The sequence below is a fragment of the Gossypium hirsutum genome, chromosome D09 (genome assembly GCF_007990345.1).
Source record: "Gossypium hirsutum isolate 1008001.06 chromosome D09, Gossypium_hirsutum_v2.1, whole genome shotgun sequence".
Lineage (NCBI taxonomy): Eukaryota > Viridiplantae > Streptophyta > Magnoliopsida > Malvales > Malvaceae > Gossypium > Gossypium hirsutum.
The window spans coordinates 50,316,440-50,332,569 of record NC_053445.1 but is presented as its reverse complement, the minus strand read 5'-3'; the positions used below and the strand labels follow the sequence as shown (position 1 = coordinate 50,332,569).

At 31.2% G+C, this 16,130-nt stretch overlaps 1 protein-coding gene and 1 pseudogene across 1 annotated transcript; both read left to right on the top strand.

Annotated features, from left to right (window-relative positions):
* Nucleotides 1-937: 937 nt before the first annotated feature.
* On the top strand, nucleotides 938-3,055 carry LOC121220990 (putative vesicle-associated membrane protein 726; annotated as a pseudogene).
* Nucleotides 3,056-9,291: 6,236 nt separating this feature from the next.
* Nucleotides 9,292-15,837, top strand: LOC121220989 (uncharacterized protein sll0005-like). The gene is given in 14 exon segments (XM_041101253.1): nucleotides 9,292-9,524; nucleotides 9,527-9,607; nucleotides 10,363-10,512; nucleotides 10,803-10,973; nucleotides 11,171-11,314; nucleotides 11,892-11,997; nucleotides 12,137-12,285; nucleotides 12,415-12,540; nucleotides 12,724-12,867; nucleotides 13,598-13,685; nucleotides 13,926-14,299; nucleotides 14,701-15,024; nucleotides 15,246-15,476; nucleotides 15,599-15,837. Coding segments are annotated over 14 exon segments (2,373 nt in total). The 5' UTR covers nucleotides 9,292-9,374; the 3' UTR covers nucleotides 15,734-15,837.
* The last annotated feature ends 293 nt before the right edge of the window (nucleotides 15,838-16,130 follow it).

Sequence of the window (16,130 nt, the reverse complement as noted above, 5' to 3'; positions counted from 1 at the left end):
TTTCATAATTATTTTCATAATTTCATAATTTTAATATTTTTAATATATAGTAATTTTATAAAAAAATTAATTTTAATGATTTTTACTAATTTTTTCTAATTTTTTAAAATATTTTATGAGAAAATATTAGATTAAACCATAAGTTGTCACATGTCATCGTCTGATTGGTGTTCAAATATTCGTTAAAAACTAATTTATGATTATTTTATCAACAAAGGGACTATAGAACCTAATTGAATTTTATATATTTTAAAGGCTTTTTTTGACATAAAATCTTTAATATCATATTATGTATAAATTTAGAAATTATTCCTGATTTAATTATATTATTCATAAAATGTAAAGTACATTATACAGCTTTTGTTTACAAATAAGAAGAGAAAGAATTAAAAAGTCAATAGATTCATTGGTACTTATATTTGTTTTAATTTGTTTAATTTGGTATTTGAATTTTTGTCCTAATTTAGTATCTAAGTTTGACCTTCAATGTTACAATTTGACTAACACGTGTCCTCTAAACATAGGTACTTAATTAGGATAAAAAAATAATTCAAGTATCAAAATGGAACATTAAAGTCAAACTAAAGTTGTTGTATGGGACAAAGAAAACTCAACTCAATTACAATTAGAAAAAAACTCAGGTACCAAATTGACCAATGAATCCAAACTCAGACCCAAATTGAGACACAAAATTCAAGTACCAAATTGGACAAATAAGCCAATATAGGTACCAAAAAGAATTAACCATTTTAAAATTAAAAAAAAAATAAAAACCGCGTGACAGTAATCAAATTCAAAATTCCTAGATTTAATTACGTACAAACAAATTTCCCTACGTGTGTGTGAGATATATATGTATGCATAAAATCCAGCATTTCTTCATTTTCTATATCTTCTCGGATCCCATCGACCCTCCGAATCATCTCTCACTGATTTTCAACCTTTGCGGATTTGAATCTTGCCTTGAGGGTTAGGGTTTGGAGAGATGGGGCAACAGTCTTTGATCTACAGCTTCGTGGCGCGTGGAACTGTGATACTCGCCGAGTACACCGAGTTCACCGGTAATTCACCGGTACGCCGCCAATGTCTCCAAAACTCCCTGCTCTAACAACAAGTTCACCTATACCTGCGATGGCCATACCTTCAATTACCTCGTGAAGATGGATCATAAGAACATTTTTGTGGTGCGATTTGCATCTGATCTTTGTTTTTGAGTTAGTACTTTTGTCTTAAAAATCGGATGTTTGTAATGATTAAATATGATAATCAGCGTGATCTTTTTGTTATTTTATTTGGCTTCTCTATGTTGATTGGTATTGCCGTATGTTGATCTACTTTGTTTTGATTTGAAGTCTTTTGCATGATTTGCTTCATTTCTTATTTTTACTACGTCTTTGCTTTACCAAGGGAAGAGAGGGGGAAGGACAATTTGAGCTGTTGATTGAGGAAAAGACGTATGATCATTTCGACTTCTTTCTATCCTGATTTTATCTCATTTTGACATGTGCATATACCGTGTAATAGTGTGAATAAATAAAACGAAGCAAAGAAGATACTTGAAGCCATTAAATGTATTCATTATTCACCCTTAAGAGAAGGTTTTCTTGTGTGGACTCGGGGATAATAATGTTTCTATATAAAATGTTTAGGTACGCAATGATGTTTGTTTGGATGTATGAAACATAATTAAGAATCTGAAACTGTTATGTTAATGACGGATGTTGTAATATTCTTCTTTAGAGGGTGATGTCTTCCATTTCCTTTTTGGGATAGGCAAATTAATGTAATATGCGGTCTGGGTGCATTAATTAGATGAGTCTAAAACATCATCTGGTTATTTGTAACCTCATTTATAGGTTCGCATAATTTGCAAATGCAAGAAGCGTTCTGGTCTGACGTAGGTTTAATTTATCTATATGAATGCGCATTGCTCTGCATCTGGGTGCTAAGCTGGTAGTACGAAATGAATGCTAATTATAATAGAAAGTAAAGAAAAATGCTGGGAAGCAAAGGATCTTGCGAAGAGATAACCGGTAACAAACAAGAAAAAAAAATGGAACCCTTAAACATCTAAAATTAGTGTCCGCTGCATGATCATCTTTTCAATCAAAGAATCATACCTGGGGGCATCCATGTGTGCTCATTATAATACATGCTGCTTCTTTTAGCCTACTTGGAATTATAACAAGGTGTATATAATTTGAAGCCTTATTACTGCATAATCAATTTCTTTTCGAGGAAGGAGGATTCTTTCTTTCCAAATGGTTTTAATTATGTTCTACATGCCGACTTCTGGTATGATTTGTTGAACTTGGCTCAGTAGGAAAGAATCATCGATGAATTTTAATAACTTTAATTCATATTCAATATTCAGTTATGAATGCTTTTGGTGCTGCAGCCTACTGTAGTTGCTGTGAATTGCTGGCAGGCAAGTTCCAATTGCATTTCTGGGAAAAGTTAAGGAAGACTTCAACAAGAGATATGGTGGAGGAAAGGCTGCAACTGCTACGGCCAAAAGTCTGAATAAGAATTGGGATCTAGCTCTCTATGTATCTTCTCATAGATTTATTTATTTTTATTTTCTGGAAACATGCTTAGCACTTTATACATAATAGGTCCAAATTGAAGGAGCATATGCAGTACTGTGTGGACCATCCTGAAGAAATCAGCAAACTTGCTAAAGTGAAGGCTCAGGTTTCTGAAGTCAAGGGTTTATGATGGAAAACATCGAGAAGTAATAGGCTGCTGCTAACTCTATCACTGTTCACATGTAGTTTTGAGGGTTAATACATGGCAAGATGCGTAGCCAGCTTTTCGTACTTGCAACTTGCCTGGCATGGCATACAAAACAGAATGAAACTTTAGATATATTGCATGTGGTGTGTTGTTCTTTTTTGTTAGTAACGCTTTTCTTTGACCAGGTCCTTGACCGTGGTGAGAAGATTGAGTTGCTGGTGGATAAAACTGAGAACCTTCGCTCACAGGTTAGTCCTATTCAGTCTACATTTTTTGGGTAACTGAAACAACTGCTTTGTGCTTTGGTGAAGTTGTTTCCTCATCAGTCTAAATTATTAATTTTCTCCAATTAAGTTTCTATGTAATTTTGTATGGATGTTTCTTATACTCATATGCTGATGTATAGGTGCATTTATTAAAATGAATACAGCCCAAGATTTTAGCAGCAGGAACAAAGATAGAAGAAAGATTGCTTCAGAATTGAAGAAAAATTGATCGTTCTGGTATCCTGATTGCCTGATCTTATCATTGTGCTGTCTGTCTGCCATGGCTTCAATTGTTAAAATCTGTCTTGATTCCTTGTTCGCTTTTGCTGCCTTGCTGACTGGAGTCTCATAGATTGGTTGTTTTACTTTGTGTTTAGTCGCTATTCTCCTTCGCTTGCCATATAGTAGGATAGAGGGAGACTTTGTATCTTGGTTGATTGTATAGGTTATAGTTCCATTGAAGGATTTCTTCTCTCATGTTGTAATGGAGAAATACTGTCCTGATATCCCTCCCCCCCTTTTTGATGTTATGACGGTGTTTTGACTGCTATTTTTTCTTATGGATTCATGTTCGAATTCATGTTCATCATATCAGGATATGTCTTTCAAATATCTTCAATACATTATACCGGTATTGATCTATTTCTTTAGTTTTGTTATTTGATCCATCATCTTGAAGGATGAGAAATATAGGTCACATATTTGAGGATAATTTATTAGGGAACAAGTAGTACTTAAATTGCTGATTATGATATGGAAAGGTTTTAAGGCACTTTGAAACGATTGGTTGGTTTGGTGAGAACTTTTCTTTTTTTTTTCTACTATAAAAATGAATCGAATTCTATTGGTGGTTGGGTCGTTTAACCTAATGAGAAAGCATTTAGATGATTCTTAGTTTTTCAATCAACATTGTCAAATTCCGTGTTTTTCTGTCTAGACTAGGATTTGATGAGAAGCAAAGGAAAAATGTGGCACAAGCCCTTTATTATGTATTCCCATACTATTAGTTAATGCTATAAAATAACAAAGGAATTCAACTCCAGAAGAATCAACAGATTGACTGTTCATATGAACAATGAATGAACTTCTCAACTATTTGTGGTTTGATACATAAGTATTACACATATTCAATCACAAATACTTGGAAATTCTAAATGATCAACTAAAACTCTTGAATAATATGATTAGTTTTGTGAAAACAACGAGGGTTTTATAATGTCTTAGTTTCTGTCCAAGATATGATTACTTCTTAAAAAAGAGGCATGGTCATATATAAAGAAAATTAAGCAGAAAATTTAATCATCCCAACTGGAGTGTTTTGGTTAGCTCATTGCTTGACAGGACCACTTAGCTCATTTATCAACAACTAATTTAGCCAGGTTTGACTCTCTGTATTTGAAATTTGTTCATGTAATAAAGATTTTATATGCCTTGTGTTCATATCTAAGTATGACTATGATGCAAATGTCAAATATAAATACTTGGAAAAAAAAAGTAGAAGTAAGACCTAACGTACCAATGAAATTTGGTTTATAAACGTGCTTGACATCTACTATACATTTTCTTTTCAATTAAATTCAAAGTAAAACTATACTATGTCTAATTTTAAGTTTAAAAAATATTTTCGGATAGAATAAGGATATAAAGGGATCATGAAAACAAGGGTGCATCATATGGAAGGATGAACTCCCTTAATGGTCTAGTGGCTAAAGATTTTTCACTTATAAACTCACCTGAATCCAAACCTTCCAGGGAACTGTGATAGGCTTTTATTTGGGTGATTAGAACATTATTCTAAAGAAGCATTAGCACTATGAACCTTCAAGGGAGCTGTGATAGACCTTTATTTGGGTGGTAGAACATTATTCTAGGAAGCATTAGCACTATGGAAGACGGATGATAAACTTAAATAAAACTTTAATTATATCTCTACTAACAACCAATATGGAAGCTTAAATATAATGATTAAATATCTTTTATCAGCTTCATAGACTAAAACATGTTACAAATTCTAATAATGTTGTTTTTTTGTATAATGATTAATTTAGTTGAGGTAATTTGGATGATTAATATCTCAAAAAGAATCAAACCACTTTTCTTAATTAAAATAATAATTAAAACGCTAATTTTTTAATAATGTTGGCGTGGTAGTCCAATAATTTATATTGATATATCACTATTTGTCTTATATGTTATGTAAACAAATATTTTACAATTTATAAAAATATTTTAAAAATTAAAATAAAATTAAAAAATTAAAAAGTTCACAAAAATTCAAAAACATAGCATAAAGTGCATATGATTACCATGCGAACTACTTGTTTAAATTTAATTTGACGTTTTAGTTAGTATTTATATTAAAAAAATGACAATTCAACCTTTTTAAAAAATTAATGATTAAATTTCACTTTTTTTAAAAATCAATAATTAAATTTAATTAAAATAATAATAAAGCGAAGTCACAAATAATATAAATGTCTATAATTATCTACGAAGTGTTGTTGTTTTTTTTTATTCGATTGTGAATTTAAAGTTTTTAAACAGACTTAAAAAACTTTTACCTTCTTTTATGTACTCGAAAAACAAAAACATCAATTTACATGCAAATGTATTATTATATTTTTTTGAAAAGATACTAATACTAAGTTATAAGTCTTATAAAATTGATGCACAACTTTTACAAGTATTATGTACTGTTAGTGAATAATAACATGATATATCATTATTAATTAAACAATAAATAGTGGAGGGCTTATAAATAAATACTAATAACTTTATTTAAACATGGTTAAACATTAATAGTGACTATTATAAATCACTGCTAAAACTCTAAGCTTTAAACCCTAAATCTTAGACCCAAATCCTTAAACCTTAAGATATTAAAACCGAAAGTTATTAACGTTATTTATAATAGTCACTATTTATGTTTTAAAAAATTAAATATATTACAGGTAAATGCTAAAACTTTGAAATCAAAATCCGAAACTTTAGACCCTAAATCTTTAAACTTAAGATTTTAAACCCTAAAAGTTATTAATATTTATTTGTAATAGTCACTATTAATATTTAATTGTTTAAATAAAATTATTAATATTTATTTACAAATCCTCCGATTTTTTTTTGTTTAATTTGACAATGATATATTATTGTTTATTAATGATGTATGAGATTTTACACAATAATACATCAAATATTATTCATTTTGAAACCATTCAATTAATAGATGAAGTTATTGACATTGTTAAATTCCAAAACAGTGGGAGGACAAGACAAAAATCTCTTCTTTATATGTGGTCGAGATAAAACTAAGCAAATTTCCTTTCAGCCAATAATAATACCAAACGTAGCACTTTCATTGCTTAAAGGGAAATTAAAAAAGAAAAAAGAAAAAGTAGAGAATAATATTTGGTGCACTATCAATAGATTGACGAGTGTTGTACTATTTTATACGGGTAAAATAAAATATTAAAAAAATAAATATTTTAAAAAATAAACATGATAATTTTCTAAATTACCTGTAAAATTAAAATAACATATTATTAGTATATCAAATATTAACTCAAAATGTACATACATCAATTTCAAAAAGTGTTTATAAAAAAACAAGTTAAATAATATTTTGAAAAAGAAAATGTGATTAATAATTAAAAAATAAATAAATTTAAAAATACATATAAAACGTATGATTTTTATTTTAAATTTTTTTATTAATTCCCATGGACGGGGATGATGTAAACTCTTCTTTACGAGATTAGTTATTTCTTTTATTAAAGTAAGATGTAAAGAAATTGAGTTTATAAATATTAAATTTGTAGTTTTTGGGTTTACTAAAATAACACGTGTTTAATTTTTGGGTTTGTAATTTTTCATAATTGAGTTGGTGATCGAGTGAAGGGTGACACTAAATTAATGAAGTGTTTAAATATTAGTAAAAATCTTATCATACTCGTATGAGTGTGGAAATCAAGTACTTATAACACAAGTGTGTATTTAAAAGTAACATACGATAATAATGAAATGTAATGTTTGAAATTAATAATATAACAATACATATACAATAGGTATGAAATTAAAATAAAAATTAGTTAAAATTACAAATAAAAATAAATTTAAATAGATAAATGCATCAGTTTAATTTTTTTTTGAATTCAAGTTGATTAATCTTGGCTTTTTTATAAGAAATTGAAAATTTTTAAAATTTTAAATAATTAAATATAACGATTAAAAGTTTTATTCATTAAGTAAATAATTAAACATTTTTAAATATTTCCAACATTTAACATGTAAAAAGTAAATAAAGTATGAATGATGAATGAATTTTTTTAAAAATAATCATATAAAAATTAAAGAAATACGTAAACTAATTTAAATTTACCGGTTTTACCTCATTGCTAATTCACAATTTTTTTAAGAGTTATTAATCTATTGTCCTAATTTTTTTTATAGTAGACTAGTGTTCACGAACTTAGAGTTTTCTCACGCAATCCGTGCAGCCTTAGGCAATTTCTTTCTTTAAAAACGCTTAAGTCAGCCTAACTCGCAACGATAAAGGATTCAACAGAATTTCCTCAAGGCACCCACGAAGAACAGCAGAAGAACAAAGTAAGAACGAACTTTGAAAGATGAACAAAAGCCACAGAAAAGTAAGAACACTTAGAGAAAAGCTTGAGTGAATACTCTCAAAATTCTTATTGATAACTGAATGAATTACAATGAGTAAAGAGGTCTCTATTTATAGTTGAGCTTCCCTAAAATCAACGGTGTAAATTAAAGTACATCAATGGCTATAATTAAAAGTTGTATACAATCAAAACTCTAAGACTACATAATCTTATATTCTCGAATCATATATCTTTGAAGATTATCTTCCATATTTATCAGGCTCTGGAGATGGGCTTTTAATTTCTCAAAGCAACGGACCAGTTTGATTGGGCCAAATGACCTCCCTCAAATACAATGGATCGCACAAGTTTGTCATGGTTGCGTGCTCCAATGCGCAACCCATGACACTAGGACACGCTTACGATGTCGAGTGACAATTTTTTTTTAAAATTAAGATAAAAATTAATTACAGTTTTGATTAAAATGACAACAGTTAGATAATAGAGATCAATATTTCTAAATTTTTAGATTTCAATATTCTTATCGTGTGAATATATTTTTCTAGATTTATTAAAATATAAAAAAAATTCTCAAAATAATTTTTATTAATTACGGATACCGCTTAATTAAATGATTTTTAGTTAAAAATATTAATAAATTTCCTTTAAAAAAATTTAATCCAAAAATAATTAATTAAATTATAACATATCCTCAAAAAAATATTTATATTTATATAAAATTGTTGTAAAAAAAATAAAAATTCTTCCATTTCTATTGTATTGTCCTAAAATTTATTTATTTTAAAATTCGTATTTACCCCTTCCAATTATATTATCTCCAAAAATTAAACTCAAATTCTCTTATTATTAATAGTACAACGTGCGTACCATTACTCTCTATTAATATATCAATAACCTTTTAGTAATAGTACAAATATTTAAGTGCATATAAATGTTGCTAATTAAGACATAATAACTTTCTTCGCTTCTACCTTTAAAAATAGTTATTTTAATTTTCTATTTAATTTTTTATTTTTATAATTTTTAAACTTATATTTTTTTATTAAATTACATAAAATGGATGAAAAAGTTATCATTTTTTACTTTCTTGATGTGGCGTACACGTGCATTGCCATGTGGATAATAAGTCAGTATTTAATTAAATTTTAAAACTTAATTTTTTTAAAAAATTATAAAAATTATTTTTAAAATTATTAACAATATATATTTTTAATATTTTAAATTTTAAAAAATAATTAAATGCTGACATTTCATCCATGCAATAATTTACATGTATGCCACATTAGCAAAGCTAACAAATATTAACTTTTCCATCCATTTGGGTAAATTTGATAAAAATGCAAATTCAAATGTTAAAAGAGGCAAAAAATTAATTAGAGGGTTAAAATGACTTTTTTATAAAGTTGGAGGGCCAAAAAAATTATTATGGCATTAAATAATAATAAAAGAGAAAACGATTTACACATTCCACCACTAGACACTCGCCCGCGGGAAACCAACGGTTAATATTTTAGAGATAATAATATTTTAAAAAATATTAAATAATGGTCTTTCCTTGCTCCAGCTTTTGCCACGTGTTCCTCCGACGGCCAGGCCCTCATTCGTTCCACCTAAACACCAAAAACAAAAAAAAAAAGAAAAGCGTTAAAATGCACTCCTTTTTCTTGTTGCCACTCGAAATTCCTCAGATTCAGAAATCAGAACTATCTTCCTCTCTCTCTAGTAACAAGTTTCCATCGTCGATTCCGCCATGGACGCAGCAGCGCCGCCGCGGCTCGTCTACTGCGGTATCGATCCCGTCCGTTTCTCTTCCCCGCGCTCTAACAGAGTGTCTATTCGTACTCGAACCAGACCGGTTCTCGCTGTAGCAACCGACCCTAAACCCACTCGTAGACTCCGTCTCAGTCCTCTCCTTCAAACAACAACGTCAACGGCTCCTCCAAGTCCTCCTCATCTAAAAAGTCCGTGAATGGAGTTTCTACGGTAAAAAATAAAAAATCAATTCTTATTTTTGTTGGAAATAGTTTTTTTTTGGTGAGATTTGATTTGACGTGGTCAACTTTAGTCTGGTTGCTGAGACAGTCAATGAAAAATGAAAAGAAAAATTAAGTATTATTTATTTATCGTGAATACCATTGTGTAACTATTGGTCGGTCGGTTCAGTGGAAAACATAGTTAATCGAATTAATTGAATTGTTACTTTCTATTACGAATAATTCCGCCCGAATTATAAAAAGTTTAGCGGTAGTCAACCACAATTATTTTGATAATTAATCCAACTCTACCATCAATGAATTAAATTACATTTTAATTCTTTTTAGTAAGTATAATAATCTAATACATATTTATCAGTTAAACATGTATCCCTACAAAAGCACATTCATAATAAGTTAAAAACTTCTACATATAAAACTTAATAAATCTAATAAAGATTATAAATATAACGTTTTATATATTTTTGGACAATTTTGTTATTTTCTTAAATTTCTATTCAAATTAAGTGATAACCAAAATTTTAAAAGTTTATACCATAATCCATATTAATTAATTTAGCTCAAATTAATTTGGTCGGTCGGTTCGTTTGGTTTTTTACTGAATTATGCACACGGAAGAGTTTATGTTATATATTAGTTACTAATGAGTATAAAAATTTTAATTTCTTGAATTGCTGATTTTGCTTTTGGTCAATGTTTTGGTGTTCTTTTACTTATTTGCTTTGGTGATAATTGAGCTACCAGAGGATGGGAGACGTTTCACAGGAAATAAAAAGAGTGAGAGCACAAATGGAAGAAAATGAAGATTTGGCTATACTAATGAGAGGACTTCGTGGCCAAAATTTACGGGATTCACAGTTTGCTGATGACAATATTCAGCTTCGGTTGGTTGAGGTAAAAATGCAGTTATTGTAGCATATATCTGTCATGTTTGAATTCTAGACTGCTAATCTACTTTTATTCTCTCAGCTTGATGTTTTAGTACAGGGACAACTCATTTCATTTTCGGAAAGTGAAATGTTTTGAAAGCTTTTGAAAAGTTTAATGCCATTAGGGCTGGTGTACTGATGCTATAGCTGACACCATTTACTGGGTTTGCAATTTCTAGCTAGTCTGCCATTTCTTTATTTTGCTATGCCTAAATTTTTGGCTGGTCAAGCATAAATCATTTTCTCGTTACATAGGTTGATGAAAGCAGTGAGTTCTTACCTTTGGCATATGATCCGGCCAGCATCTCTGCATACTGGGGGAAACGACCTCGTGCTGTTGCAACTCGTATTATACAGTTACTATCTGTTGCTGGGGGTTTCCTCTCACGCTTGGCTATGGATGTGGTAAACAAGAAGGTCAAAGAGGTGAACACACAATTCTCTATCACCTTCTTTTCCTGTTAGCTTCTAATTTCTAAATATCCTACTAAGTGACATTATTTTTATAAATGATTCTACCTTTTGTTAAAGTTTTTGAGCCTCCCTTGCTGTTTGTGTCTTTGTTAGCGTCTAAATGCACGCATAAATTTTCATGTTCAAATTTGTTTCTGTTTTATTAACAGAATGAAGTGGCTAGAGCTATTGAATTAAGGGAAATTGTTACCTCTTTGGGCCCTGCATATATAAAGCTTGGGCAAGCATTGAGCATTCGACCAGATATACTTTCTCCTGTTGCAATGATGGAGCTGCAAAAGCTTTGTGATAAGGTAGAATTATCACTTTGGCATTTCTTCATATTGAATCAGTTCTTATCTTCTTCTTCTTCTATGGCTCAAACGTTTTCCAAAAAAATAAATTATTAGGAGTAGAGAGTTTTAGTTCTTACATTTAGAACCATTATAGGTGAGATGGATAATGTGATACAAGTCCACCACTTAGTTTTGATGACTGTTTTTAGATATTGTTGTTTGGGATGAACTCCTCTCTAGTCTTCAATCTCAGAAATACCTCTATTAGATGGCAGACTTGTTGTTCCCATATTGTCTACCCTTTTTGATAGAATTCAAATGTGAGATGCAATTTATTTATTTATTTGTTTGTTTGTTTGTTTGTTTTTGGTTCCAATACCATATCAGTTTGCAGACCAATTGATTTTAGGAAATTGAAATGTCTCTCAATTATCACATGATACGGGATTTTAATTTGAAAGGTTATTTTTTCCTCCAAAAATGCTGACAACCTTCCGTAACTTGGATATTGCTAGTTAGCATTAGTATATTACTTCTTTAAGGGGGTATGGTAAGTATATTATTATAACCGACTTTTCTTTGCTCATATGCAAAGGTTCCTTCATTTCCAGATGACATAGCAATGGCTCTTATTGAAGAGGAACTTGGTCAGCCATGGCAAGAAATCTACTCTGAACTTTCCTCTTCGCCAATAGCTGCTGGTAATCTCAGCTTGAATATATGTTGCATGTGTACATATATACGTACTTCTTTATTTATTTTATAGAGATAATTTTACTAGTTTTTACGTGCTATTCCAACTATAAATACTTCAAACAATGTGTGGATACCTATGGACAGCATCTCTTGGACAAGTGTATAAAGGACGCTTGAAAGAGAATGGAGATCTGGTTGCTGTCAAAGTGCAGAGGCCTTTTGTTCTTGAGACAGTGACTGTTGATTTGTTCATCATAAGAAACTTGGGTTTGGCGCTCCGAAAGTTTCCTCAGGTATATAATGTATCTGTTTACGTTTAGCTTTTTACTAAACTTTTTCCTTCTTATAAAGAGGCCTCTATATTCTGTAGCTGTAATATTGATACTTTTCCATGCATTGCTTGCTTTCCCTTACCATTCCAGATCTCCATAGATGTGGTTGGATTGGTTGATGAATGGGCTGCACGATTCTTTGAGGAGCTAGATTATGTTAATGAGGGTGAAAATGGACAACGCTTTTCTGAAATGATGCGTAAGGACCTTCCACAGGTTAGTATGGTTTTTTTTGAACACATTACTTTCTAATGTCTGCTGAAGTGGCTCCTGATTTTGGAGATACTAGTCTGATTATGTAATTCTGACTAAAAGAAGTTATTTCTTCAAGTTGTTCTTTTTAGTTAGTTTCTTAAGAATATTTAGTGAAATCAATAGACTGACTATTTTTGTTTTCAGGTTGTTATACCAAGGACTTATCAGAAATACACATCAAGGAAGGTTCTTACTACAGAGTGGATCGAAGGAGAGAAGCTATCACAAAGTACAGAAAGTGATGTTGGTGAATTGGTCAATGTTGGAGTGATATGCTACCTAAAGCAGGTAATATACTACGTTATTCTTGTCATCCTAGTTTATGTCTAGGGGACACATGGGTCAAGTAAGAAACTTGGTTTTCTTGTCAGTCTTTCCTGGGTGCATCTATGTTACTTATTTGTCAGTTTTCTTGGTTAATTAGCTTTAAAATTGTATTTGTTGCCTTAGCCAGTCAAACATTGATGCTTCAACTTATTGATGATAAGGAGGATAAATGTGAGAGATGATGGCAACAGTTTCATTTTCTCAGAGTGGTAGTATTGTTGTTTATTCCTGCTTTAATTTCAAAAACACTAGCCAATTCCTTAGACGTTTAATCCTATCCTGTGCATTTAGGAACTTGTTGCACTCTAATTGTAGTTCTAATATTCACTTTCGTTTAGCAAGTTATATTGAGATAAGAGAAGGAACCTCTCGTGTGTGTGTGTGTGTGTGTATATATATATATGAAAAAGAAGGCTGGTTTTAACTTTCCTTTTCTGTTTGAATGTCCTGAAGCTGAATATCAAATGGCAAGGGTAGTTGTCTGTGTTTCATAAATGTTAATATTGGCAATGTTTCTGCATTAGCATCAATAACCATTACTCAAATATGTCTTCATCTTCCTTTCTGCACTTATCAGTTTTTTGTGTACTTATAGTTGCTACTAAACAGTGGTATAAATTTCAGTGTTCTACATCAGACAAACTCCTAAGTTTATTATCTAATCTGTGTGGCTTACCCATTTTGATTTCAGTTGCTTGATACCGGGTTTTTCCATGCTGACCCACATCCTGGGAATTTGATCCGTACTCCTGATGGAAAGCTAGCCATACTCGACTTTGGTAAGAATTTATGCTTAAAGATTTTTTGTCAACATGTTTAATGGCATCACATAGATTGAGTTACTTCTTTGTTGAGAGATTGATATGTGGTTGTCCTCCAATAATCATCTAGTATTTCTCTTTGCAAACTATTGATATCATGTTGATTTTGGTTACAAATGCTAAATTTTTACTATGATAATACCTTGTTGATCTAGGCTTTATTTTTATAGAGTTTAAAGTTTACTTATGTTGTAACAGGTTTAGTGACAAAATTAACTGATGACCAGAAGTATGGAATGATTGAAGCAATTGCTCATCTTATACACCGGGACTATCCAGAAATAGTTAAGGATTTTGTTAAACTTGATTTCATTCCTGAGGGGGTTAATTTAGAGCCAATCTTGCCCGTTCTGGCAAAGGTTTTTGATCAAGCACTTGAGGGTGGGGGTGCAAAAAACATCAACTTTCAGGACCTGGCATCAGATTTGGCGCAGATAACATTTGATTATCCATTTAGGATACCTCCTTATTTTGCTCTTATAATTAGGGCAATTGGGGTGTTGGAAGGAATAGCTTTAGTGGGGAATCCTGATTTTGCTATCGTGGATGAGGCCTATCCTTATATTGCACAGGTATGAATATTCTGTTTTTGCTAATTCTCTTTTGAAAATAAATTGATTTATAAGTGTAAGGATGATGTGAAATATGCACTGACTATTGTTATTTTGAATTTCTGATGACTAAATAGTCAACTGCTTGATTCATTAGTTTTATTTTATTAAATTATGATAGCCGAAGAGTGCTTCTAGGATACCATGTTTCTTTTGATGTAACAAATCAATGTTATTGTCTTAAGTACAATTCTTAAGGTTGTCTAAGGATCCATGTGGCCAACCAATCACCAAAGTATAGGATCAAGATGAAAGAGTGCACAAACATTTGTATCATTGCTGTTGTGCTTTGTCTTCCTAAGTGGTCAATGTTTTTCTGACCATAACGTTTACCATTTCCTTGTATTATTTTCTATTGTCAGAGACTGCTCACTGATGAATCCCCGCGGCTAAGGAATGCTTTGCGTTATACAATATACGGGAAATCAGGTGTTTTTGATGCTGAAAGATTCATTGATGTGATGCAAGCCTTTGAGAATTTCATAACTGCAGCAAAAAGTGGAGGTGGGGAGAATTTGAATGGGGATATGGCTGAACTAGGTCTTCTACAAAGGCAAGCAGATATTTCCTTCCCTAGATTTCTACCAAGTGAATCTCAATCAAAGCAACCTGTTCAAACAAGAGCAGCCTTAGGATTTCTACTGTCTGAGAAGGGAAGTTTTTTCCGAGAATTTCTTCTTGATGAGGTAATTTCTGATCTTATATTCAGAAGGGAAAAAAAAATGTTTGGTTATAATCATTTTCTTTGAGAAAGTTGCACGCTTGTGTTACTTTACCTAGTTCCTTCTTGTTTCTCTTTTGGTCTGTGGATATGTAATTGCTTTACCTTTTGAGCATCGATTCTTCATGACATTTTGGTGTGAGGTGGCTTAAATATTGAACTAATGTTTCTGGGTTTACTAAGCAGATTGTGAAGGGCATTGATGCACTTAGCAGGGAACAGTTGGTTCAAATAATGTCAGTGTTGGGAGTAAGAAATGCTGCCCCAGTGTTTAGCTTGGTTCCAACAGTTGGACCCTTCAAACCAGCAGGACTTTTGCCTTCAATAACCGAGGAAGACAGAGTTATACTGAATAATGTCCAAAAAATTCTCGAATTCTTAACAGCGGGAAGTTCAATATCAACGACGTCAAGTCAGGTACTCCAAAGTTTGCAGTTTTAACAAATCGAAACCATTTACGAAACTTATCTCTCTTTTAGCGATTATTATACATTCTTCATGTCACATTAATTGCGTGTCATTTTGTTAAACATCGACAGGGTGTAAATGTTGCTCAGGTTATCCAGGAGTTGCTTCCAGTGTTGCCAGGCATATCTGCCAGGGTTCTTCCCGAGTTGATTAGCCGGTTATCGTCTCGTGTGTTAGCACGTTTAATCCGGGATACATTTTTGTAAGCATTTTTAACGTAACTAGTCTCTTCAATTGTGTATATGCTTGTATAGCAGATCTTGATATTATATAAAATGGAATATAATAATTTATATGTCTTTGAGATTTAGATATGGAATACAGCAACATAAATACCCAAAATTTTGGTTTATGGATATTTGTATGAGACCCTGGTTCACCTTAAATGTCAAATACGAATCCTATTTCAAGTTTCATGTTTTAGGGTTTTTGGTTTCATCCAAATCAATAGACTGCTAATGAGACATGGTTCATGAACAGTATAATTTCTGTTTGTCAAAAGATTTTTATTTTCATATTTTAAATGTCCAGCAAGCTATAATACAATGTTTAAAATGCGGTTTGACTATTCTTTATCCCATTTATTTATGCTATAATTATTCA